The sequence below is a fragment of the Megalobrama amblycephala genome, linkage group LG3 (genome assembly GCF_018812025.1).
Source record: "Megalobrama amblycephala isolate DHTTF-2021 linkage group LG3, ASM1881202v1, whole genome shotgun sequence".
NCBI lineage: Eukaryota > Metazoa > Chordata > Actinopteri > Cypriniformes > Xenocyprididae > Megalobrama > Megalobrama amblycephala.
This window is the reverse complement of record NC_063046.1, coordinates 20,748,490-20,774,161: the sequence shown is the minus strand read 5'-3', so window position 1 is coordinate 20,774,161 and position 25,672 is coordinate 20,748,490. Positions and strand designations below refer to the sequence as shown.

General features: G+C 36.5%; 1 protein-coding gene across 2 annotated transcripts; it reads right to left on the bottom strand.

Annotated features, from left to right (window-relative positions):
- Positions 1-9,866: 9,866 nt before the first annotated feature.
- On the bottom strand, positions 9,867-25,139 carry zdhhc1 (zinc finger DHHC-type containing 1). 2 transcript variants are annotated; one of them, XM_048184607.1, is made up of 11 exons: positions 24,525-25,139; positions 21,959-22,203; positions 21,621-21,796; positions 21,050-21,151; positions 20,342-20,469; positions 20,044-20,199; positions 17,493-17,614; positions 14,915-15,006; positions 12,526-12,640; positions 12,276-12,375; positions 9,867-10,468 (listed from the first exon to the last, which is right to left on the bottom strand). In XM_048184607.1, exons 2-11 carry the CDS (start codon positions 22,175-22,177, stop codon positions 9,921-9,923), a joined length of 1,758 nt encoding a protein of 585 aa, XP_048040564.1. In that variant the 5' UTR covers positions 22,178-22,203; positions 24,525-25,139; the 3' UTR covers positions 9,867-9,920. The 2 variants fall into 2 exon arrangements, with proteins under 2 accessions (XP_048040564.1, XP_048040566.1); XM_048184609.1 differs by having other exon boundaries at positions 14,915-15,003.
- Positions 25,140-25,672: the final 533 nt, after the last annotated feature.

Below are 25,672 nucleotides of genomic sequence, written 5' to 3'. Positions count from 1 at the left end.
CTAAACGTTGACATTAACTCCTTATATACAAAGAGCACTTTTGTTCATTTGCTGAATCATGGTGCTGAAAGATTTACTTTTCACTCTATGTTTAGCTTTACATTCAGATTTCTGCACAGAGAAGTTTGTTTAAACTGCATTACATTCATCTTTCCACAGCTGTGCCACTGAAGATGAACAAAAGTCTTACGGGTTTGGAACGACATGAGGTCCTGGCATCTCATCGATGCACACAGCTGCTATTTTTTCGTTGTTTTTTTACAATGTAATACAATCATCTCAATAAATATGCTAGGTTTATTTATTTATAAACAAACAATTAAAAAGTAATCACAAAATACAAATCAGTTATAATATTATTATAATATAGTATTATATATAAAATATTTAAAAAAGATTTAATATAAATAAATGAATCATTCAAATATTTATCATTTTGGTATAGTTATTTATTTTGGGTGGGGTTTTTTTTTTGTTGTTTTTTTGTTTTGTTTTGTTTTTTCTTTTCACCATGACAATCCAATTAGCATCCAAAGCTAGAATGATGAACTTTATTGGGTTGTGTTTTTTCACAGCTCAACAGCACAGCATTTAACCTCTTGTCTTGGTGGTTCAGTTGGGTCCTGTGTGCTGTTTCCTAGGTTCAGCAAATACATGGTGTGATTATGCAAATATTTTGAGTGTTTATGCATGTGTGTGTGTGTACTCTAATAAGATCTCTGAAGGAACTTTGGAGTGTTGCCATTCCAAATAATGATCTTTCATCACTCACTTGACCAGATTACATTACAGTTGCCTCCACCAGAAACAGCATCGAGGCTTGTTATGAGAAAGGAAAACTGCATACCATGACAATACATAGCACTGTATGCATTGCAAGAGAAAGGGAAGATGTGTTCAGATTATAACTGGGATCAAAGCCATTGAAAACTGAGAAAATCTTTGTCAGGGTTAAAATATTGAAAGTCTCCATTGTATTTCCATTTTATAAAGTCTCCTGTAATCACAAAATGAACCATGGGTAATTATTTTAAAGGGTTAGTTCACCCAAAAATGAAAATTCTGTCATTACTCACCCACGTCATTCTAAACCAGTAAGACTTTTGTTCAGCTTCAGAACACAAATGAAGGTCTTTTTAAAGGTGCCCTAGAACTTTTTTTAAAAGATGTAATATAAGTCTAAGGTGTCCCCTAAATGTGTCTGTGAAGTTTCAGCTCAAAATACCCCATAGATTTTTTTAAATTAATTTTTTTAACTGCCTATTTTGGGGCATAATTAGAAACGAGCCGATTTCAGGTTGTGGCCCCTTTAAATCGCGCGCTCTCCGCCCCCAGAGCTCGCGCTTGCCTTAAACAGTGCATAAACAAAGTTTACACAGCTAATATAACCCTCAAAATGGATCTTTACAAAGTGTTCGTCATGCATACTGAATGCATGCGTCGGATTATGTGAGTATAGTATTTATGTTTACATTTGATATTGAATGAGTTTGAGGCTATGCTCTGTGGCTAACTAGCTAACACTACACTGTTGGAGAGATTTATAAAGAATGAAGTTGTGTTTATGCATTATACAGACTGCAAGTGTTTAATAATGAAAATATCGACGGCTCTTGTCTCCGTGAATACAGTAAGAAACAATGGTAACTTTAACCACATTTAACAGTACATTAGCAACATGCTAACGAAACATTTAGAAAGACAGTTTACAAATATCACTAAAAATATCATGTTATCATGGATCATGTCAGTTATTATTGCTCTATCTGCCATTTTTCGCTGTTTTCCTTGCTTGCTTACCTAGTCTGATGATTTAGCAGTGCACATCCAGACGTTCTGCCCTTGTGTAATGCCTCAATCATGGGCTGGCATTATGCAAATATTGGGGCGTACACCCCGACTGTTACGTAACAGTCTGTGTTATGTTGAGATTCGCCTGTTTTCCGGAGGTCTTTTAAACAAATGAGATTTATATAAGAAGGAGGAAACAATGGAGTTTGAAACTCAGCGTATGTCTTTTCCATGTACTGAACTCTTGTTATTTAACTATGCCAATATAAATTCAATTTTTAATTCTAGGGCACCTTTAATAAAATCTGAGTGCTTTCTGTCCCTACATAGACAGCCTTTACAACTATCAATTTCAAGCCCCAGAAAGACATCATAAACGTAATCCATGTGACTGTGGTTTAACCTCAATTTTATAAAGCGACGTGAGTGCTATGTTTGAGTAAAAAACATAATTTATAATTTAAATTATTTTATTTACAAAATATTAATCTCCAACGCACGTTCACGCAACAAAGTCTGCTTTCATGTAAACACAACATGCATGCGTCGTGGTGCTCTCATGAACACGTCTTTGATACCTTTTTGCCTTGAAAGTGGTAGTTGCGTAGGCTGTCAATGGAAAGACAGAAAGCTCTCAGATTTAATTAAAAAGACCTTCATTTGTGTTTCAAAGATGAACAAAAGTCTTACGGGTTTGAAACGACATGCATGAGGGAGAGTAATTAATTAATGGCAGAATTTTCATTTTTGGGTGAACTAACCCTTTAATATATCAGCACATCAGTAAGCAGCATTCAAATAATTACAGCAGAAATGCCAGAGGAAATATCTTAACCATTATAGGGTGCCTTCAAGTCAAAAAAGCTGAGAACCACTGATTTAGAAGACGCTTTTTTGGTGGCGCCCCCCTTTGAAAGTGGAAAGCCACTGCATTCACATCACATTCATGAGAGTGGCACACATTATGCTTGTATTTTGGCTTTCAGAATAAGAGCTCATCCACAGCATGAGCTTAAAATGCCAATAAAGCCAATAAACACCTGTCCATCCTACGCTTTTCTGACCACAAAAACCATTCACATCCTGAAATATATAAATAAATAATCTTGGGTGCACACTCTGTTATAGACATTATCATTTAATATGGAAACATGCTGGATTGGATTATTTCTGTAAAAACAATGATTTCCAACCTACAGATGTGTGATATGCACTCGTAGCCCTATTAACTGAACTTTTATGTTTCAATAAAGTGTTGAGTGATGTCTGTTACACATTGAGCAGCTAAGACACACTGTAAATCTCAAAATCTGTATGACCTTTTGATGATTGACACATTTAGTGGGTGTATGCAAGTTGTCATGGAAACACTTTGTTGTGACATCAAACTTCATGGTGTGCAGAAAGTGAACAGTCCAGTATCTGCCATAGTGTGACACTTGCACTACAGCATTTCAACGCATCAGATGAGACACGACATGCATTTACCACATAATTGTTTTACTTTTACCCTCATTCTCAGCACCTCTTTATCACCAATAAAAAGAGCAATTATTATTTATACACATAACAAATAACTTTTATAGGTACACACATGCAAATTGAAAACAGGAAAGTTGTTTTCAACTTTTCTCAAGACTAACCAGTCAGAGTTAGTTTTAATGCAGTATGCATCATCAATTTGGAATATTTTATCATCTTTACTCTTTCGTTGCATGAATCAATGTGCATGCAAGGAAGTGGTCAGCAGATGGAGGATTGCTGGGCTGTTGCAGTCCAAAAATATCATAAAACCTACTCTTTCTTCTCCCTTTTCTCATTTGATTAATTTACTTAGCTGCTTTTCTATGTAAACTAATGTCTGTCCATTTTCAGCTCATTTAGCGCAGCGAAAGCAGAGAAACCCATAGCCAACAGGAAACAGATGTGCACCTCAGAACAAAAGGTCTGTGGCTTTCTGCATGTGTGTCTTTGTGTGTTTGATGTATGATGAAAAGAATCAACTTTTATTCCACCAACCACCATTCATTAAGGCAGCTTGTTTTTGCAAGACTATATGAAGTATATGAAGGGTATACTGTGTTTTCGACACCTGCATGTATGTGTGACCATTAGAAAATAAAGTAGCCTACTGCATCTGTTCAACAATGACCACTGGTTGTCCACAACAATGCTGTAATTTAATGAACAAAAGCTGTGGGAAAATTAGAGAGATGTGGGGGAGCCACTGGAGGGTCAATCTAATGGCATCCAACACACTTCATATTTCAGCTTTTGTTTTAACTGTTGTCATAGAGATGATTGCTGCTAGAAGAGCTTATTTTCTTTCCTTTTTTTTCTGGTTAAGGACTATAGATGGTGAGGTCACCGTTGGAAATGAATGAAACAGATTGAGAGACATTGATAAGTGAAAGGACACACAGTTCTGTTTAACCACTCTTTCCCTGTCAGCCTTACCTCAACTGCATGAGTAGGCTTTTGCTTATTATTTATCTGCTATATGGACTGAATTGAATGGAACCTGTTCCGAGCAAAGGTAGAGGATTTAACTGATATTTGCAGCATTACATGGTGACATGCTGTTCTGGTTTACATCTACAGATTTATATTACTTTACATGAGTATACAGTTGGATTTACTATATATCCAAATCCAATTTGAAATATATAATAGGCGATAATATAGTTTATGTTTTGTAACAATATAAACAATCACGCAGCTGAAATTTGTTATATACCATATCTGTACATGAATGTATGTGGGCAAAGTTGAATATAGTAGCTGTAGGTTGGGGTTATTCATTTATGCAGTGATATTGAAGATTATTAAACCTGTAACGTTTTGTTCAATAATATGTGTTTACTAAACTGTTTTTCTATAAAAGGAAAATCCCTCTCATGTAATATATAGTCACACAGTATTGGTTTCCAAAAAGACAAAATCACAAATTTTTGCTAAAAGTTGCCCTAGAACCCTTTTTCACAAGATGTAATATAAGTCTAAGGTGTCCCCTGAATGTGTTTGTGAAGTTTCAGCTCAAAAATGCGCCGATTCAGCGCGCGTCCCCTTTAAATGCTCGCGCTCTCCGCTCCCAAGCTGGCAACTCTATAATACATTGCATAAACAAAGTTCACACAGCTAATATAACCCTCAAAATGGATCTTTTCAAAATGTTCGTCATGCATGCTGCATGCATGCATCAGATCATGCAAGTATGGTATTTATTTGGATGTTTACATTTGATTCTGAATGAGTTTCATAGTATCTTTAACCACATTTAACAGTACATTAGCAACATGCTAACGAAACATTTAGAAAGACAATTTACAAATATCACTAAAAATATCATGGAATATGTCAGTTATTACTGCTCCATCTGCCATTTTTCACTATTGTCCTTGCTTGCTTACCTGCATGAAGTCTGTTGATCCAGCTGTGCTGATCCAGACATTAATACTGGCTTGTCTAATGCCTTGAACATGGGCTGGCATATGCAAAAGTTGGGGGCGTACATATTAATGATCCCGACTGTTGCGTCACAGTCGGTGTTGAGATTCGCCTGTTTTTCAGAGGTCTTTTGCACAAATCAAATTTACATAAGAAGTAGGAAACAATGGTGTTTGAGACTCACTGTATGTCATTTCCATGTACAGAACTCTAATTATTTAACTATGCCGAGGTAAATTCATTTTTCAATTCTAGGGCACCTTTAATAAGGCATCTTACAAAATATTAATAGAAAACTTAATTTAGATCTCTAAACTATATTGAACAGAATTTAGACTTTAAAAAGAAAAAGTGGTGATGTTGTGTGAAAGAAAAAAACTAACACCCAAGTAAAACTAACATGGGTGGAGCTTTGGACATAAAATCCCTTAATCTCACTATCACATACTGACAATACTAAATTCCCTTCAGTGCACACCGTATAATTCATGAGAAGTCATAATGCAAGTCATAATAAGGCCTTTGTTTGACTATGATGATCAGCAGAGTCTGTAAATCTGTTCCAATGACAATGATTTGACCACATAATAAATCAACCAAGGTGAATTGTGAAAACTGAGCTCATCTCTGGTAAATAATTGCGTGCCATGTACCGCTGGCTCCAGCCAAAAGGTTTCTGCCAGTAATGTTGCTGCTGTCATTGTGAGTCCTGTCACAAGTTCGGCTGCATGCCTCTCTTCACCAGAGGAACTGACTGTCAGTGTTACAGTGTTATAGTATCCTGATGCCATGGTTACTCTAGGTACACACTACTGCAAAACAGCCACCTGGCTTTCAGAAGTACAGTGTCTGAGAATGTGCAATTGGCTTTTTTTAGAGAGGCATTTTTAAAACATTTTAAAGGCTTATAAAAATATAATATACCTATGAAAAATCGTTAAAAGCAGAATAAGCAGCCATTTTCATAGTAGTTTGACATTAAATAGATGTAGGAGCAGAACATGATATTGAGCTTCAAGCAGGAGAGGAAGGAGAGTCTGAATGAATTTATACAGCTGGTTCAGGAACAGGATCTATCTTGCCGGTGTTATTTTCTAACCAAAACAATAGTCCCATTCTCAAGGCAAGGAAATCACAAGCATAACTGCCAATGATATCATACTTCAGCTGTTGGTAAATAAACTTAAGTGGTTCACCACACTCTTATTCAGTGGATGTCATGACTCAGGCAAATTCTATTACATGTTTCTAAGCAGCTAGATTTTGAAAAAAATTTTTATCTCAATTTGAAGTAGGCTATAAAAAAGATTTTTCTCCAACTCCATGTGTGACCATCAGCTAAAATTCTATTCACCTATGTTACGGCCTTGACAACAGGCTGTCTGACAACTTTCTGACCTGGCAGAGAACAGTAGTAGTGTTCTCAACTGATAAGCCTATGAACATGTAGTGTTTTTTATATACCAGGAGCTACAGCAGGTGTTTGGGACATGATTGTGTGCAGGTCCTGTTGAGGTCTATGCTACATACAGAATGCTTTTTCTCAATACAGTTTTACACAATTACACAGCCTCTAAGTAGTGTAGTTTGATTTTAATTCTGGATATTTAGATCTTTTTTTAAACTTTTCTCAAGAAAGTCTGTCATGTATTTGTGTTACCCAATATTGCTATATCACTAGAAGAAAAGATTCTTAATTTTGATCAATTTTTATTAAAGCTGCTGTCCGCAGTTTTTCCTCTTTGTCGCCATCTCTGTTTGAAACATGCGATTGCAGTCATATGCGGAACAGTTATCTGTACGTGCGTTGTGCCTCGGCACAGCTCGTCAGCGCGGATGAATCTAATGTTTGCTGTCAGTCACCGCACCGGTGTGGATACTGTATTTCAGAATCACAGACTCTACGTCTTGAAAGTATGACCAATATAAGAATTTTAACTGGAAAATATCATCTGAACAAGTAACATTTCTGCCACTTTTGTTTTGACCAACTGAGGAAAAAAGCATTAGGCCTACAATAAATCACGCTGCCAATGATGATTAAATGATTAGCTCTGATCACACCAAACCGTGTAAATTATTATTACTGTTATATTGTTCTCAAATTGTTATTGTTAACATCAGCACTGCGTGACTGTGTATTTAGTGTGTATTAGTGTTACCTGTAGATTTCAATTTCTGTATCTACTCCACAGTCCGAAGTCTTTTGCTTTTTGACTACAGGTGAATCTCCAGTTGTCACTGATGATTGTCATTTAGACCTTTCTGGATTACAATCCACCATCAAAATGATAAGTTTAATTATTTCAGCTGCTGTGAGAAAAATTTATAAACGTGCCGCTACCGGCAGCTTCCTCACATGATTTAACTGAGCCTCTCGACGGGACTCCTTTCTGTTTACGGACGTGACGTAATGACGCACAGAGGAACTGCTGCATGCTTGAATTTCCCGCGGAAATCCGCCAGTTCGCTCTTATTATAAAACATTATTACAAGCTAACCGTCGTGAATCGAGACAAGATAATTAGATAGTTTTGAACACTGGCTGGTTATGTACTTGTTCAAAAGTTGATTTTGGATAATTTTTTACCAAAAAAAGTTGCGGACTGCAGCTTTAATTAACAGCTCGTAAACATTAAAATGAAATAACCTGTATGAAAGTATCATGCAATAATGTAAGACCTTTTTCTTTATATAGATTTTTTTTGGCATAAAGTATTCTTTAAAATCAAGCCAAGAATATACAGAACCCCACTGAATCCCACTCCCAGCATGGCGGCTTTGGATTTACTCTGTATGGACATAAATTGTGGAGCCTTAAAAATAAATGTCCTCTTGAAAAAAAAATTCTATTATGGATTCAGGACAACAATCATGCAAGGCTACATGTGCAGATTTTACTGAGCAGTAGAAACTGAGGCAAAAAAGGTAAAAGGTACAGGAATAATGATAACTCTGGCTATGTTCAGAATGGCATACTATCGTACTACTAGTACTATTTCTGCAGTATATACATGGAACACCATTTGCAAATTTTCCACATGCCTGGAATATCCAGATAATCTACGAAATGTGCAATACATCCAGGGCATTGTGTGTGGAACACACCATGGGATACAGTAGCTACGCAATCAACTGTAACAGCATCAACTGTTATTTTTAACATCTCGATCATACTTCTATTTCACGTTTTAAACTGGATGCAGTAAACTAGTATTCTTTTCCAAACAAACATAGCCTGAGTCTGAGAGTCATTACCTGTTTATTTATCATCTTCATCAAAGAATGAGTGTGACTAGATTTATACCCTTTTATTAATTCTAATATTGCAGGGGTCTTTTGCAGTGTAAATGTTTATTACAAGATATTTTGAGTCAGAGCCAGCCAACAGCCTCGTGGGCAGCACTCTGACATTTTAGCGCAATTATGCTTTAAGCAATCCGAGCATGAGTTCCATCTTGTGGACCTTTCTACTATCCTATCCAAATGTTTTGAGTCAAATTTTACGAAAATACAATCACCAATTCTTTAAATTTGATATAATAACATGTAAATAAATTAAATTAACAGATGATATTAAAAACCATTGGTAACTCTAAACAAAAAGTGTCTAGGAAAACAGTTAAAGAGAAACTGATTTTATTTGTTTTAAATAAAGAAAAAAAATCATATTGCTTCCCCATCACACCATCATTCAGCCACTCCCTCTGCCCAAAACATCATGTACCAAGAATGTTTCCATTCACAGATTGAACATTAATGTGTAAGTGGGTTGTTTGAGCAGCATTTGAGATTGAGGGAGTGGATTACACTCATAAGGGCTGACATCATGCGGCATGATGTTCATTTAGAAAGTGACAAAAGTACTCAAGTAAGTACTAAAGGTGTAATAACAGAAAACATTACTGACATTAGATTTAAATACCACTAGAAGTACACTCGGTAGAACATAACTCAAGTTCACTCAAACACAACTGGATCGGATTCAAACAACCAGACATACAAAAAGCTTATAAAAACAACACAAAGGAAATGCAACAGTTAATAACAACAATAATAATTTAAAAATTAGGTAACTTAATGTACAATAATGTACACAGGCAAAAAAATGAAAGTCAGTGGTCACGTGCGTTTCATCATAGAAAACTAAAACTTTGGCATTTTACATATATAAATAAATAGTTTAAAATGGCAGCACTGCATTAAGTATTTAAAAAACATATTTGTGCAATGCTACAGCAAAGTTGTAGTGAACTGTACTGGAATAAATGAAAGGCTAAATAGATGTATATAGTGTCTTGGTTTCCTTAAAAGATTCATTAAGTTGAGGGCCCAAGTCCAAGGCTTCAATCCATAACCAACTTTTACCATAATTTCATGAATAAATATTTATATAAGGATTTTGATCTAAGACTGGACCGTATAACCCACAGTCAAATATGTCTGTTTGCAACTTTATGCAATATGAGGTGTTTAGAATGACCAAATGACAACCAGCATTAGATGTTTTGTCCAGCAAAAACCACATTGCTGACATTCAGTGGTGTTTGCATAGGTTGCATCAGGTTCTGAGTGCTACATCAGTTTTTATGTGATTGAACCAAAGCAGCTTGTTTTTTTTAATAGAAAAACAAGACTGACCAAGGGCCAATGAGTAGTGATGCGTCTCTGTAATGTAATCTCTACACCATCGGGGTTCCTAATCTGGAGTTGGGCTTTGTGCCCTCCATATTTCTCTTTTTACCTGTCTGTTTGCGTTTCGCCACACAGGGACTTTCTTCTTTGATAATGCCCTCTTGGGGCATGGCAGGCTCCCTGCTTTCTCGACTCACGAACATAGATGGATTATGGGACACCATCTCAAAGCTCTGCTCTGCAGCTTTATGAACGGCCGCTTTCCTCTTGGTCCTGGGCTGAGGGGAGGGTAAAGCTTGTCCAGCTGCTGAGGAAGGCAAAGCACACTGGAGAGAAGAGGAATAGGTGGTGGCAGAAACAGCAGCAGTAGTAGCACAGGTGGGGGTCGGAGCTCCAGCCAGGGCTGCGCTGCCAAGCCGTGCCATTGCTACAGGGATCTCCTCCAGAGATTCTGCAGAGTCAGAATGATACTCAGCAGGGGGGCCAGCGGCTTGAACAGGTGCAAGAGGTGGGAGGGAGGCCCGCAAGGGAAATGCTGGGAAGGGTAAGCGTTGACCAAGAGAGGAGGACACAGTGGCAGCAGCTACTGAGGACTCTATTTGTGTAAAGCACAGACACAGATCACAAAGGTAACTACTCACACACTGTTTCACCAATATTAAGACCACTGAAAAACACCATATAGATTTTTTTAAGTATGAAAAAGTAGCATTTGCTACAATTATTACCTAATCTACAGGTCTTCAACCCTGCTCCTGGAGGTCCATCTCACTGCAAAGTTTATATCCAACCTGCTTCAGCTTGTGATTTTCAAGCAATCTTGAAGAGCTTATTAGCTGATTAGCTGCTTCAGATGTGTTTGATTAGGGTTGGAGCTAAACTCTGCAGGACAGTGGGCCTCCAGGAGCAGGGCTGAAGCCCTCGGACCTAATCTATTCAATTAATGGCCATTTTAACAAGATTATAATGGGAAACTACATGCTACACTAAATGTTTAAACCTGTGTAAATAAAAACAGCTTATTTATGGAAGCCCATTTCCACCACATAAGGAAAAAAAATCATAAATTATGACATAAAATGAACTTGTGAGATAAGCCATAATTATGATATAAATCCTTATGATTAAAGGTGCAATGTGTAAATTTTAGTGCCATCTAGCAGTGAGATTGCGAACTGCAACCAATGGCGCTCAGCCCAGCCTTTCTCAGAAGCTACGGTGGCCATCTGTCCGACACAAGACAAATATGTCGTCGTCTGAGACAGCAGAGTAGCCAGTGAAGCAATGAGGTTTCTTCTTACTTCTAACAAAGAACAGTCTCTGTTTCTAATAAACCAGATGACTACTACTTTGTGCATATTCAACGTAGTGACGATGCAAGCTGCCTCTAAAAACACGGACGATTTAGAAGAACAACAACACAGTGATGAAACGTGCTCTGTAGAGCAGTTTGTCCGTTTAGGGCTGCTGTAGAAACATGCCGGCACATGATGGCGACTTAACATGTAAGGGGACCCGTGGTGTATGTAGATAAAAATGGCTCATTCTAAGGTAATAAAAACATAACGGTTCATTATGTACATTCATTATGGTCTTTATACACCACTGAAAACAGTTATATATATATATATTATATTAGTTGGTATGTCATAGCTTAGACTTGTGTTTTTTCATATGTGGCAGAAATAGGCTTCAATAAACACTATATCAAACATTTGAACAAGGCACACAGGCAGTTAAGACCACAGAACATTTCAAACACTGTAAATACAAGTGAACAATGCACTGGAAGATAAATAAAGTTATACATCAGGTGAAGAAAACAGGTTTCAACTTTCATATTATAGTTTTATCTTCTTAGTACAATACTCCAGCCTAAAGCAAACAGGGTGTTGTTCAGTGATGCAGATCTGCCCTCTCTTTAATATTATATCATAGCAACGTCTTCCATAACTTACAAATATCCTAATCTAGTGACGCACTTGGATTAGTCAAGTTCCTATCTTAGTTTTGATGTTCAATATGTGATATGCTGCTAATTTGTTGCAGCACTTTATATAATGTTAATATATAAATTACTATAAAATGTTAATATATAGAACATATCCTTTAATAATTGCATAATAAACATAAGTGAATAAACGTATAATATTAATGTTTTAGCTATATACCAGGCTAAATTTTCCCAAACATTTACCACTTACTTTCACTATTCCTTACTCTCTTCTCTGTTCTGACCTGTACTCCTCTGATCTTGGTATCACATATTACAGCACTTCTCATGTCCTTCTTTGACTTTTTTTAAAAAACATAAAAATATCATACCGACCCCAATCTTTTGAACGATAGTGTAAATCAATGAGATATTATAGTCATCAGCTGATTGTGTATGTTTGTCTTACCCTGCTCAGCAGACTTTGGCATGCCTCTGTTGGTGCTGGTGTCAGTGGACCTGTCACTGTTTACCTCAGCTGCAAGTTTGCGCACTTTCCTCTTTTTTTTCTATGGAAATAAATGAAATTGTTTTAGTACATATTGGGACAGAAGAATGTTACAACTTCAGTAGAGTGTACAGGCCATTGGTTGTGTAATTAGACCCTGAAATTAATATAAAATCGATTTTGTGTGCCTGGTCGTTGTGGCGTGGCACACCTGTGTGGGTTTGTGAGGGTGAGGTGATGCTTTGTGCTCTGTTAAGACAGCAGGGAGGAGCTCTTCTACACCCATGTGCTCAGACGAGGCTTTGATCCGGCCGTTGCCATAATGCCTGCACAAATGACAAAAGAACATTTCTATAGTGACTTTTTTTTCTTTGTTTTTTACTTCAAATGTAATACCACAGACAATAGCCCCTTTCACACAGCAATCCAGATAAAATTACTGTAAAATTACCAGAATGACTTTACCGGTAAATACACAAATATGCTGTTCACACAAGCAACAGTGTTATGACTTTACTGAGACCATTTTCACATCAGCATCAAAATAACGGTAAATTCTAAGATGTCAGTCATCAGAAATGATCTTCAAACGCTGCACCATTCATTTGCCTACATGAGGAAAAGCGTTTTAGTTTCAATAATATTCGACAACATTTTTATTTTGACAACATTTTTCACGTCTGAGTGACAGGCATAAGGGGATGATAAAAAAGAATACGTTTTTGTTCTTCAAAACACGTGCATAATAGTTTCCAACTGCCGAGCCGCAGTGTTGATGAATGAAAAAAGAAGGCAGGTTGAAAAAGCTGTGAAACGTGGTGCAACGGTCAAAGATGTCCATCCATCTAGCTCATATTTACATAGAAAAACTATTAAAAGCAGCAGAGCTTAGTGTAAACATCGTGGAGTAATCACATCTTCGCCATAAGAACTTTATGATTGGCCCAAAGCAGATTTCTTACGTCAGGGCGTTCTGACTTCGTAAGTGCTCATACCGGTAATCTTTATTCTGCGTTCACACACAGCATCATACCGGTTATTTACCAGTATTGTTACAACTTCCCTTACTGGTAAATTGCCAGAACCGATATTTTTGAAAAAGGTCTCTTGATCTCTTACCAGTAATTTACCAGTAAAAACCATATGTGAGAAAGGGGCTAATGTGTCCACTGTTCCCTATGATCATGTGTTATGATTTCTAAAAGTGGAAAGAGCCAAGAGCCAAATGACAAAATGCAATGACAAACTGTTTCCAAATTCTATGGAATCACTGATCACTCAGCATGGCTGTCGCCCTGTAAGATCACAGTACTGCTTTGCCACATGCAATCACATATCCACACTTTTCTTTAGCTCTATGTCATTGCTACCTGTTCCAGACACTCCAGCTAACAAGAAGGTTTGCATCAGAATAGGTATGACTTAATGGCTCAAGAGCACCATTAAATGTCCAACAGTAATATTTCACATTATTTACAGTTACAGCAGACTGACTGACTAACAACAACAACTGTTAGTGAATAGACATTACTATTTAACTGTGAAGCCTTTAATGTATAATAACCTAAGGGTTTAAAATGTCATGGGAAACAACTTTGCCACTATGACAACAATGTCAATGCTTGTTTTGTAATAAGCATTATGAAATACCGTTAATGGTGACTGCTTCTTATTATGCAATATGACACATGAGCAAAACAGACTCAAGTAACTGCTCCAGTTAGGAGCCTGAGAAGTTTAATATCTAACAAACACTCGGTTCACAGGGCTTTCTCAATTAAACAAAAAGCTTATCAAAATAAGGATTATTGTATAAAGCATTCAGATGTAAAAGGAACCGATGGATTAGTCCATCCAGATATAAAGAACAAATAAGCAAAACTTCTTTAATCTACAACTGATCCTCTAGCTCACATTTTAACTGCTCCACAAAAGCATTAATATCCTTCATTCCTTTCCAGCTGAGTTCTCAGAGGACTGACATGATAGCATAATTGGCCAATAAAATAAATGAGATTATTTCTATTTTCACTGTTAAAGGAATCAATCATCCCCTTAAGCCACTATTAGAACAAAAAGTGCAGAGTAACGTCGATTTGGCTGACTGTAGACATTAATGCGGGCAATGCTAAAGGGGATAGAAAGCCAAGACTTGTGCGAACAGGAGACTGTTTTTCTATTCAATTATTTCTTCACGGTGTTTAGTAAGTCAGTGACATTTACTCACTTGCTTCAACAATGAGCTGTCTGGCCACCATTTTAACACTTGTCTCATAATATACACGTTGGTTCAAAAGTTTGGAAGTTCTTTTTTGAAAGAAGTCTCTTATGCTCACCAAGGCTGTATTTATTTGTTCACAAATACAGTAAAAATAAAAAATTACCCCAAACTTTTAAAAGGTAGTGTACGAAACATTAGCTCGAGTCACCGGCCATGTCATTAGTATTATTTTAATGTAGCATTAAATGCAATTAATGTAAAGCATCACAGTCTCACCACCCGAAGTATTTTACAAAGATAGATTATTAGGTTAAACTTTTAGGTTATTATTTTTAAGCATGTAATCACATTTTATTATTTTCTAGCTGGAAAAACTTACGCTGTTCCTTCTTGGGAACACATGGCAGTTGGATCCTCTACCTCCATCTCAGGGTTGGTGTAGCCGAGCGTCCCACTATAACCGACCTGCTGCTGCAACAAAACAATGATGGAAATAAAATCATGGTGAGAGAAAACAGGCATATCAGAGACAGAGATACATTACTAATCACTATTGCTTTGAAAATGAGTAGTTGTCCCACATGAAACATTAGTTGGTACACTAAAAAAAAATGTAATTTAGCATCGGCATCCAAGATGCACAACCTTGAGGAGAAAAAAAATCATCATAGCAACACAACCTCTCAACCAATAAACTCACAACAATAGTTAAATTTGCACAAGTGTTGATATGGATGAATTTTTTATTTATTTTTTTTATTTTGAGAACAGGAGTGTAGAATCTAAGAGTACGTGCGTTCAAGTTTGTGTGTCTTATGGGTGTGGGACAACGATGGCACATCTGTGCTTGTGTATGTGGCAACATGTATGATTACAGAAATGGCAGCCCTGCCCAACACAAAAATTTACATAAGGAGCAAAAAGCAAACAGTTCTTAAGAAACAGTGAAGTCACATGCACACTTCAGTTAAAGTGTGAAAATTCTGTCATTAATTTCTCACCCTCGTGTCGTTCCACACCCATAGGACCTTAGTTTATCTTTGGAACCAAATTAAGATATTTTGATGAAATCTGAGAGGTATATGACTCCTCAGTAGACAGAAATTTAACCACCACTTTCAAGTTCCAGAAAGGTACTAAAGACATTGTTAAAATAGTCATGACTACAGTGTTTCGATCTTAATTTTATGAAGCGATGAGAATGCTTTTTGTGCAAAAAAAACGAAACAAAAATAATGACTTTATTCAACAATATCTTCTCTTCCATGTCATTCTCCTGCACTGTTTACGTCCAGCGCTTCCAGGTTGTACGTCAGAACGGCGGCTCAGTATTGGCCAATGCTGTTCACGTGAGCACCACGTGATGCTGATGCAGGAGCCGGCCAATAATGACTTGCCATTCTGACGTAGAACCTGGAAGCGGTGAATGTAAAACAGCGTAAGCTAATGACACAGAAGAGAGGATATTGTTGAATATAGTCATTATTTTTCTTACGGGTGTGGAACGACATGAGGGTGAGTAATTAATGACAGAAATTTCATTTTTGGGTGAACTAACCCTTTAAGGCTGGGGTCAACTTCCGGAAAGCACACACTACAAACCTAGTCTATCTAGGTAAGAGATTCTTGCAAAATATCATACATTCAGAACTGTAAAAAGTTATATTGTTTGTTACATACTTAATTTTAATATGTGCAGTACACTACTGATCAAAACTTTGGGGTTGGTAAGTCTCTTATGTTCAACAAGGCTGTATTTTTTTAATCAATAATATAGTGAAATATCACAATTAAAAATAACCTTCTATTTAAATACATTTTGAAATGTACTTGCTTTGCCATCACAGTAAAATGTAAAAGTATTTACTGTCACTTTTGACCAGTTTAATGATTCCTTATTTAATAGTCTTAATTTCTTTTTTTAAAAATCAATCTTTTGAATGGTAGCATGCATATACATTTAAAAATTATTTATAAAATATTGTAAAAATTATCACAATTAAATTAAGCCCCTGGAGCAGTACATAAATTCCATAATGGAGAAAATTCAGTCGTACTGTCAAAGAGCAACATGTTACTGTAATGCCTGCTTATAGCATTACATTTAAAGTGCAGTGCCAATGACTATCAAGGCAGGATCACACTGTCCTCAGAACACACATCATGCGCTCTGTGGCAGGAAGTGAACTCATGGTGTGTGCTCATTTCCTATAGTTTAGTGTGAGCTCAATATGCCGCCCCTGTGAGGATTTGGCAGTAGCATGTTGGAGTAGTTTTCCTGGGAATGTGTTAATTGCTCTGAGAAGCAACTGTGCAGATGATTTCGTCCCCACACTAGGTTGTTTTAACAACCTGGTTGTTACAACAATTAGGTTGCCATGAGCTATCCACCCTGATGATTACATATGTGGGCAACGCAGCTCTGTTTTCAGTATTCAAATTCAGTACACAAGCCTACAAGGGAATCTGATAGATTTGTGAACAGATACTTCAAAAATTCAAAAAACTAAACCACTATGGAATGTTGTTTAGGAAGTGTGGAGCTGTGGCAATACATACAGTACAGTTCAAAAGTTTGGGGTCAGTAAGATTTTTAATGATTTAGAAAGAAGCCTTATTCTCACCAAGGCTGCTTTATTTGATCATAAAATATAAGAAAAATTATTATTGCCCTGTTTTCTATTTTAATATATTTTTAAATCCACATAGTGAACTACTATTACAGTAGTATGCTGATTTAGTGCTCAAAAACTTATTATCATCAATGTTGAAAACCGTTGTGCTATTTAATATTTTTGTTGAAACTGCAATGCATTTTTTCAGGATTCCTTTTTTCATTCTCAGGAATGTGGGTGGAAACAAATATTAATTTATCACATTTTTTACTTTTACACAAAAAGAAATTGTGTAAACACTGCGCATCAAATGTAAAATTACTGCCGTGCAACGTAAAGTACCTTGATGAGATTCATCTTGGGAATCCCAGATTCATTTTCTGGAGGAGGCTTTCTAGAATCTCTGGCCTCTTGCCGATGCCGTTGTCGCACAATATACTCATATGTGCTAAGTCTGTTCCACACTGAAGAAGAGAATGAGATGGAGAGAATGAGACAAAATGTCAACTGCCATATCACCCATACACATCACATCATTTATTTTATCATTCAGAATAGGAACTATATCTACATATTATACTTATAATTAGGCAAAACCTGAAATCTACTAAGTGTAGATGTGGATGTTTATTTCTGATTTGATCTCAAAAATAGGTTTGAAAGAGATATGAACCAAGTTCTACTGCCACTGGATTTCCTAGGAATGCCCCCTTGTGGCACACAGTGAGATGTCTTTTTTTTTTACATTCATGTTTCTTCTATTGTTAATTTGATTCGGTTCAGCCAGAAGCATCTCTACTGCAAGCAGACAAACCCACAGAGGAAAATGTTTAATTATAATAACAATCAGAGCAACAAGACATCAAATAACCTCAGAACCAAAGATTGATTACAGGTTGACTGTTTGTCGGTGAGGCTTCAGAAAATTAACTGATCTTGCCTGTGGTGTTTTGTTGTTATGGTTACCAAGGCCGGCTCTAAGCTACACAGATCTGCCTGAGATGAAGGTAGGCAGCATTCGGCAGTGAGTGACCCAAACAGTTTAGTGGTAATCAAACTGCGGTCTCTCTTACGCAGAAGAATTAAGATTTCATCTGAGCTTCCTGCTTATTCCAGACATCAAGGAAATACACCCTCACCTCTTGGCACAGTTCAAAAGGAGCAGGTAGTTAATATTTAGTTGCAGTAAACAACGCTTTAAAGATACATTTGTAACAAATATGCAAATATATGCCTATTTCTTTTTTAAAGGTGCCCTAGATTATGTTTTTAAAAGATGTAATATAAGTCTAAGGTGTCCCCTGAATGTGTCTGTGAAGTTTCAGCTCAAAATACCCCATAGACTTTTTTTTATTAATTTTTTTAAGTGCCTATTTTGGGGCATCATTATAAACGCGCCGATTTTATGCTGCAGCCCCTTTAAATCCCATGCTCTCCGCCCACAGAGCTCGCGCTTGCCTTAAACAGTGCCTTAACAAAGTTTACACAGCTAATATAACCTTCAAAATGGATCTTTACAAAGTGTTCGTCATGCATGCGGCATGCATGCGTCGGATTATGTGAGTATTGTATACGGTTATATTGTTTACTTCTGATTTTGAATGAGTTTGATAGTGCTCCGTGGCTAACGGGTAATGCTACACTGTTGGTGAGATTTATAAAGAATGAAGTTGTGTTTATGCATTATACAGACTGCAAGTGTTTAAAAATGAAAATAGCGACGACTCTCTTGTCTCCGTGAATACAGTAATAACCGATGATAACTTTAACCACATTTAACAGTACATTAGCAACATGCTAACGAAACATTTAGAAAGACAATTTACAAATATCACTAAAAATATCATGTTATCATGGATCATGTCAGTTATTATTGCTCCATCTGCCATTTTTCGCTATTGTTCTTGCTTGCTTACCTAGTCTGATGATTCGGCTATGCACATCCAGACGTTAATACTGGCTGCCCTTGTCTAATGCCTTTTATAATGTTGGAAACGTGGGCTGGCATATGCAAATATTGGGGGCGTACATGTTGAGATGTTATGTTGAGATTCGCCTGTTCTTCGGAGGTCTTTTAAACAAATGAGATTTGTATAAGAAGGAGGAAACAATGGCGTTTGAGACTCACTGTATGTCATTTCCATGTACTGAACTCTTGTTATTTAACTATGCCAAGATAAATTCAATTTTTCATTCGAGGGCACCTTTAAAGTGTGGTGCATTGACTTTTAATGCATTCAGTTCAGTTAAGAATGTGAGTGCACTAAAAGCCTAGTAGCAGTTTCATTTTCATTTAACCTTTATTTAACCAGGCAAGTTATTAAGAACAGAAATTTAATCTTTGGTTAATATTGAAGGCAAAAGTGGGCATTGCTGGGGAGTGATCTCTCAGACTACTGTTCAAAAGTTTGGAGTTCGTAAGATTTGTGTTTAGAGAAATTAATACTCTATTCAGCAAGGATGAATAAAAGACAGTAATGACTTTTACATTGTTACAAAAAAATCTATTTCAAAATGAATGTTGGTCTTTTGAATATTCTATTCATCAAAGAATCCTGTATCATGCTTTCCACAAAAATATTAAACAGCACAACTATTTTCAACATTGCACCAAATTGGGACATTACAATTATTTTTGAATGATCTTGTATCACCCTAAGATTGGAATAATGGATCATGAAAATTGAGCTTTGCCAACACAGGAATAAATGACTTTTTAAACCATATAATATTAGAAAACATGTTATTTTAAATTGCAATAATATTTCGCAAATTACCATTTTCCGTTATTTTGATCAAATAAATGCAGCCATGGTGAGCGTAAAACCTTTCTTTCAAAAACATAAAAACCACAAACTTTTGAACAGTAGGTTAAGTACATGAGTGTACTCACTGAGGTATATGTGGAAGCAGAGTAAGTGGCCCAGCAAAAGTGCAGACAGTAGGCCCAGAGCAATGGTGACTCCTGCTAGAGCGGGAATAGCTGGACCTGCTGTGGTAACTGGAGCCACCGGCAGGAACACAAACCACATCACAGATTCATTCCTTACTGCAGACAGAAAGACAAAGAGAATTAAAGAGGATGAGAGCCTTGACACACGGACAGAAATATCACATGTACTGTATTATATGTTGTTGTGTGTAGAAGGACCAACTTCAGTACATTCAAACACACAAAAAACACCTCTTACCCTGTTGAAAGTGCTTGTCAGACCGAAGCTTTGATGGGTCCAAAAAGAACTCTATAAAAACATAACTAGCCATAACTACAACCAAAACAATCCCCAGGAGAGCAGAAATCACACTATTGAGAAAAAGCCTGTCACAAATAGAAAAAGATAGAAAGAGAAATAATTAAAAACACATTGATTTTCAGGTCTTCAAAGAGATTTTTTTTAGACTAAATGCTATTTTATGTATGTGTATAAAGGTGAATTTGTGGATGTCATGCTGCTTGTACATAATGTTACATAAGTTATGTCATAAGTACTGCACATATATTCATATCTTCATTTAATGAAAAGACATGTGCTACACTACAAGGTAAAGAAACACATGACTGATTCATTGGTAAGCATCCCAAAGGTCTGCCAGTGAAAATAAAACTCTGTTTGTATGTGATGCTAAGCAACAGCACTTGATCTCATGATTTCTTTATGACTTCCATTTGAGAAAACATTACATATGTCATAAAATCAAATGAAATGTGTCATGTCAGCATACTGGATATGGTGACATACACAATAAAATGCTATATCTAAATGTTACATCTTTTTTTCTGAATAGTTTGACACAGGATCTACCTTGAAGACCCACACAGTTAAAATATCTATCCATGGAAACAGCAGAACGTTGAAAACAAACCTAAACAAGAGGAAGAGGAAGTGAAAACGACTCACCAGTAGTTTCTGCTGCCCACACAATTGTTCAGCCATCGACAGTGGTGGTCAAAGCTTGCCACACACTTATTACACGCACTACAGTGTTTTGATTTAGGGCCCCTGGAAAGTACAAATTTACAGGTTGTAGGACAGAATAGAAGAGCTGCTTGAAAAAAGTTGCACGCTTGGACACAATTCATTTTTAGGTAGAGCACTGGGCAGAACAGATAGCGAATCCATTGAAATTTGCAAATGCTATGTCAGGATCCACCAATGAGCATTACTTCAGGAGATGATAAAAAAGAACAATGTAAACTCAGAAAACCACTTGAAAACAATCATTACTCAGTCTGTCAGATGCAAAGTAGTTATCTGTCAAGTTGCACATGGAAGTATATATGCAGTCTGTCAGCATTAGAAAGTGCTGCAATCAGTAGTTTAGTCATTTCCAATTTAAAACTTACAAGGCGACAATAATTGAAATTTTCGGTCTTGTTCTTATATTGCTATTGCAGCCATATTAATAAAGAAATAAGGTTGAATAAATGCATGACAAGAGAGAAATAGACAGCAGCATGTCTGTACTTACACATCTACTTCACAGAGGTAGCAGTGACAGTTCTCGATGACGTGTGCGTGTTTGGTGCGGTCAAACACCGGCATGGGTCCCTTATAACTTTTAGCTCGGACATTATAATCTGCAGGGTCGATGGAGACGGCCATCAGGTGCATGAAAAGGTGACAGACAAATGTAATTGCTGTACACTGAGCTCTGAATTAAAGACTGATAACTTGGCTGTATGTAATTCACATAGAGCTGTACAAGGTTCCAACTTCCAAGGGAGGGTACAGATAAACTGACCTGTACAATAATAACAACATGCAGCTTCTTTGCAGGCCACATGACAAACTCTAAAACAAGGATACAATATATCCAGCTGGGATCCAGTGTGTGGGGAGCAGAGGCACAAATACGCCAAAGCCAGTAACAGCAAAGTAGAGATAAAGCAGCCAGGCCAGGAGCTGGAAAGGGTGCGGGGGCCAGCTCCAACCATTGGTCCGAGAGCATAGGGGCACATCAGCTCTCCTGGGTCCCCCCTCGCTCACTGGGGCTGTGCGGTTGGAGTTCTTACTGCAGACATCCATGAGAGGGGATCCTCCTTCTGTCACTCCTGCCATTAAAAGTCACCATGAAATCCAAATGGACAATTCTTAATTTTTATTGAATATTGCAGCATTTATTATGATTTTCCATGCACATCATCATTTTTTTTTTTAAATTTATGTGCCCTCGTAATCTTTAAATCAAAATAACTTCCCCTCCTACTTGAAGCAACATTTCTTCTCTTCTCTGATGACGCGTTTACTGGTGTGAGAGTGGGAAAACCTGTCACTCACATGAGATTGCAGCAATAGCAAACCACAACCATGCAAATTTGCAATGGACAAAATCAAATCCCACCTTACATTTTTTCTCGTTCAAGAAGCCATTTAATTTGGCTAATCGTGACAATAGGGAGGAAAAGATTACCACAACTTCTGTTTCATGCCGATTTTAACGTAACAAAGATTTGATTCGATCTTGCAGGCTCCTTAAAGGAACACTCCACTTTTTTTGAAAATAGGCTCATTTTCCAACTCCCCTAGAGTTAAACAGTTGAGTTTTACCGTTTTCGAATCCATTCAGCCGATCTCTGGGTCTGGCGGTACCACTTTTAGCATAGCTTAGCATAGTTCATTGAATCTGATGAGACCGTTAGCATCTCGCTCAAAAATGACCAAAGAGTTTCGATATTTTTCCTATTTAAAACTTGACTCTTCTGTAGTTACGTTGTGTACTAAGACCAACGGAAAATTAAAAGTTGCGATTTTCTAGGCCGATATGGCTAGGAACTATACTCTCATTCCGGCGTAATATCATTGCGCCTGCTGCACCCATGGTAACGTTACGGCAGCAAAGTTCCTTGATTATTACGCCAGAATGAGAGTATAGTTCCTAGCCATGTCGGCCTAGAAAAATCACAACTTTTCATTTTCCGTCGGTCTTAGTACATGATGTAACTACAGAAGAGTCAAGTTTTAAACAGGAAAAATATACCATGAACTATGCTAAGCTATGCTAAAAGTGGTACCGCCAGACCCGGAGATCAGCTGAATGGATTCGAAAACGGTAAAACTCAACTGTTTAACTCTAGGGGAGTTGGAAAATGAGTCTATTTTCAAAAAAAAGTGGAGTGTTCCTTCAAAGGTGCAGTGTGTACATTTTAGTGGAATCTAGTGGTGAGGTTGCAAATTGCAATATAGAGAAGCTACGGTGGCCAACACAGGACAAAGATGTCATCGTCTGAGACAGCAGAGAGAAGCCAGTCAAGCAAACACGCTCTGTAGAGCAGTTTGTCCATTTAGTGCTACATGTTAAATGGCGACTTAACATGTAAGGGGACCCGTGGTGTTATGTAGATAGATATGGCTCATTCTAAAGTAATAAAAACATAACGGTTCATTATGTAAGGTCTTTATACAACACTGAAAACATAGGTATGTATATTATATTGCATTTCTGTCAATAGATCTCCCTAAAATTTACACATTGCACCTTTAAAAGGGATGGTTCGCCCAAAAATGATAATTCTATCATCATTTACATCCTAAAGTCATTCCAAGCCTGTATTGCTCCCTTTTTTTTTAACATAAGAGGATATTTTGAGAAATGGTGAAGTGGGTTTTTTTGTCCATACAACTAAAGTCAAAGATAATCAAAAATGTATGGTTACCAACATTCTTCAAAATATATTTTTTTTTATGTTTCACAGAAGAAAGTAAGTCATACAGATTTGAAATGACATGAGGATGAGTACATGATGACAGAATTTTCATTTTTGGGGTGAACTATCCCTTTAAAATTATATCAAAAACTCTGGATTTTTGATCTGGACATTGCTTAAGTTAATACATTGTTAGCTAACTGTGTGATTTGTATATGTACATTTCTGAAATTACATAATGTGGACACAGTCACCTCTGATAGATTACTCTAAATTGTAATGTTGACATGCATTTTCTGGAAAGCTATTTTGAAACAATATGTATTGTGAAAAGCACTATACAAATGTGAAAAAATGTGAACAACAATATTTAAAACACTGATCACAATTTTATATTTCTAAATTATTTCATCCAGAATGAAATTAACTTTTTTAATATATTAAAGTTTTTTTTTTTTTCTCATTTAACAACATTTTAATGATGAATAAAAATTTGATGGCTACACCACTTGTCATTTTAGAGACATTTAAAGTTTTTGTAGAAAATTGTTTAAACAATTGTATTTTTTTTTTTTTTTTTCAAAAATGTTTGACACCACATGAGTGCAAAAATAATATTTCTAGAAGTGTGTTTTAAACTAGTTTCCTTTTTATTGACTCGGATATTCTTATAGGTCATTGACCTATTACAGCTCATGAAACAATGCACTATGAACCATGAAACTCACCTGCTCAGTTACTGATGACAGGACTCTGGGCTGCTCCACCATATCTGAATCAGCCAACATTACCTGCACTGTTTTTTCTTTACACGAAAACTACCACTAACGTGACACATCTTTGAGCTTTACTCATCCACAGCACCAACACAGCAGCTTTGAGCGACGGCTAGCTCTATCTTTACTCATTTACTATTCTGTAGCCTGAGAGCGGAGCGGGCGTCTCAGTAACCCAAATCTCTCATCACGTTCTCATGCTATGGGTAAACTAATCCCGTCTAGATGTAGTAATTAACTTGCAATAGTGCACCAAACCAATAAGATACTTGAAACTGACCTAATATTAACCGCTTGTTATGCGTGGAGAGCACGACTAACTGTACCGTTAACTAATCATTTTGCAAACAAATCACATTTTAGAGTAACGCGCACATCTCGATCAATATCCAAAGCGTTTCATCAAGCTAATCTATCCATGCTGCTTAAAAGACTACACAAATACCAACAAGTAAAGGTTTTATAATAGAGCAGAGACACTGAATCCAATATTGTCGGCATATAATGACAATTTGTGTATTTAATAGCTGACCGACGCACCTACATCCGGGAAAACAGTTACACTTCTATTTCAAATTAAAAGTCCTTACCAATAAATACGAATGTAAATATTATTTACTTGTAAAATACTCTTATTATTATAAACTGATATTTTTATTTATAAAATGAACTCTACGAGAGAGGCAAATGCTAAGCTTATTTTTTAGTTATTTCGTTGAATGCAGATACTTTGTGCTGATATATTTTTTTCTGCTTTACAGCATCACAAGCTTTTTAGTGTTGCGCTATAGGCAGTTTTACACTAGATGGCAGCAATACAATATTTTAAAACTATTTATGAAAACCGTTAAGCACATGCATTTTTTTTGTTTATTTTCACATGTATTTTTTGTTACCATTATATCTTATGACTAGTTTATGCAAATTGAAAATTCTTTCGTCATTTACCCTCGTGGCATTCCAAACATGTAGGCTATTCTTTCTTCTGTCTAATATTATTATTATCTTCAAAAAGAAGTGTTCCACAGAAGAAAGTAAAGCACGCAGTTTTAGCATGATTTATTTATTTATTTATTTATTTATTTATTTATTTAAATATT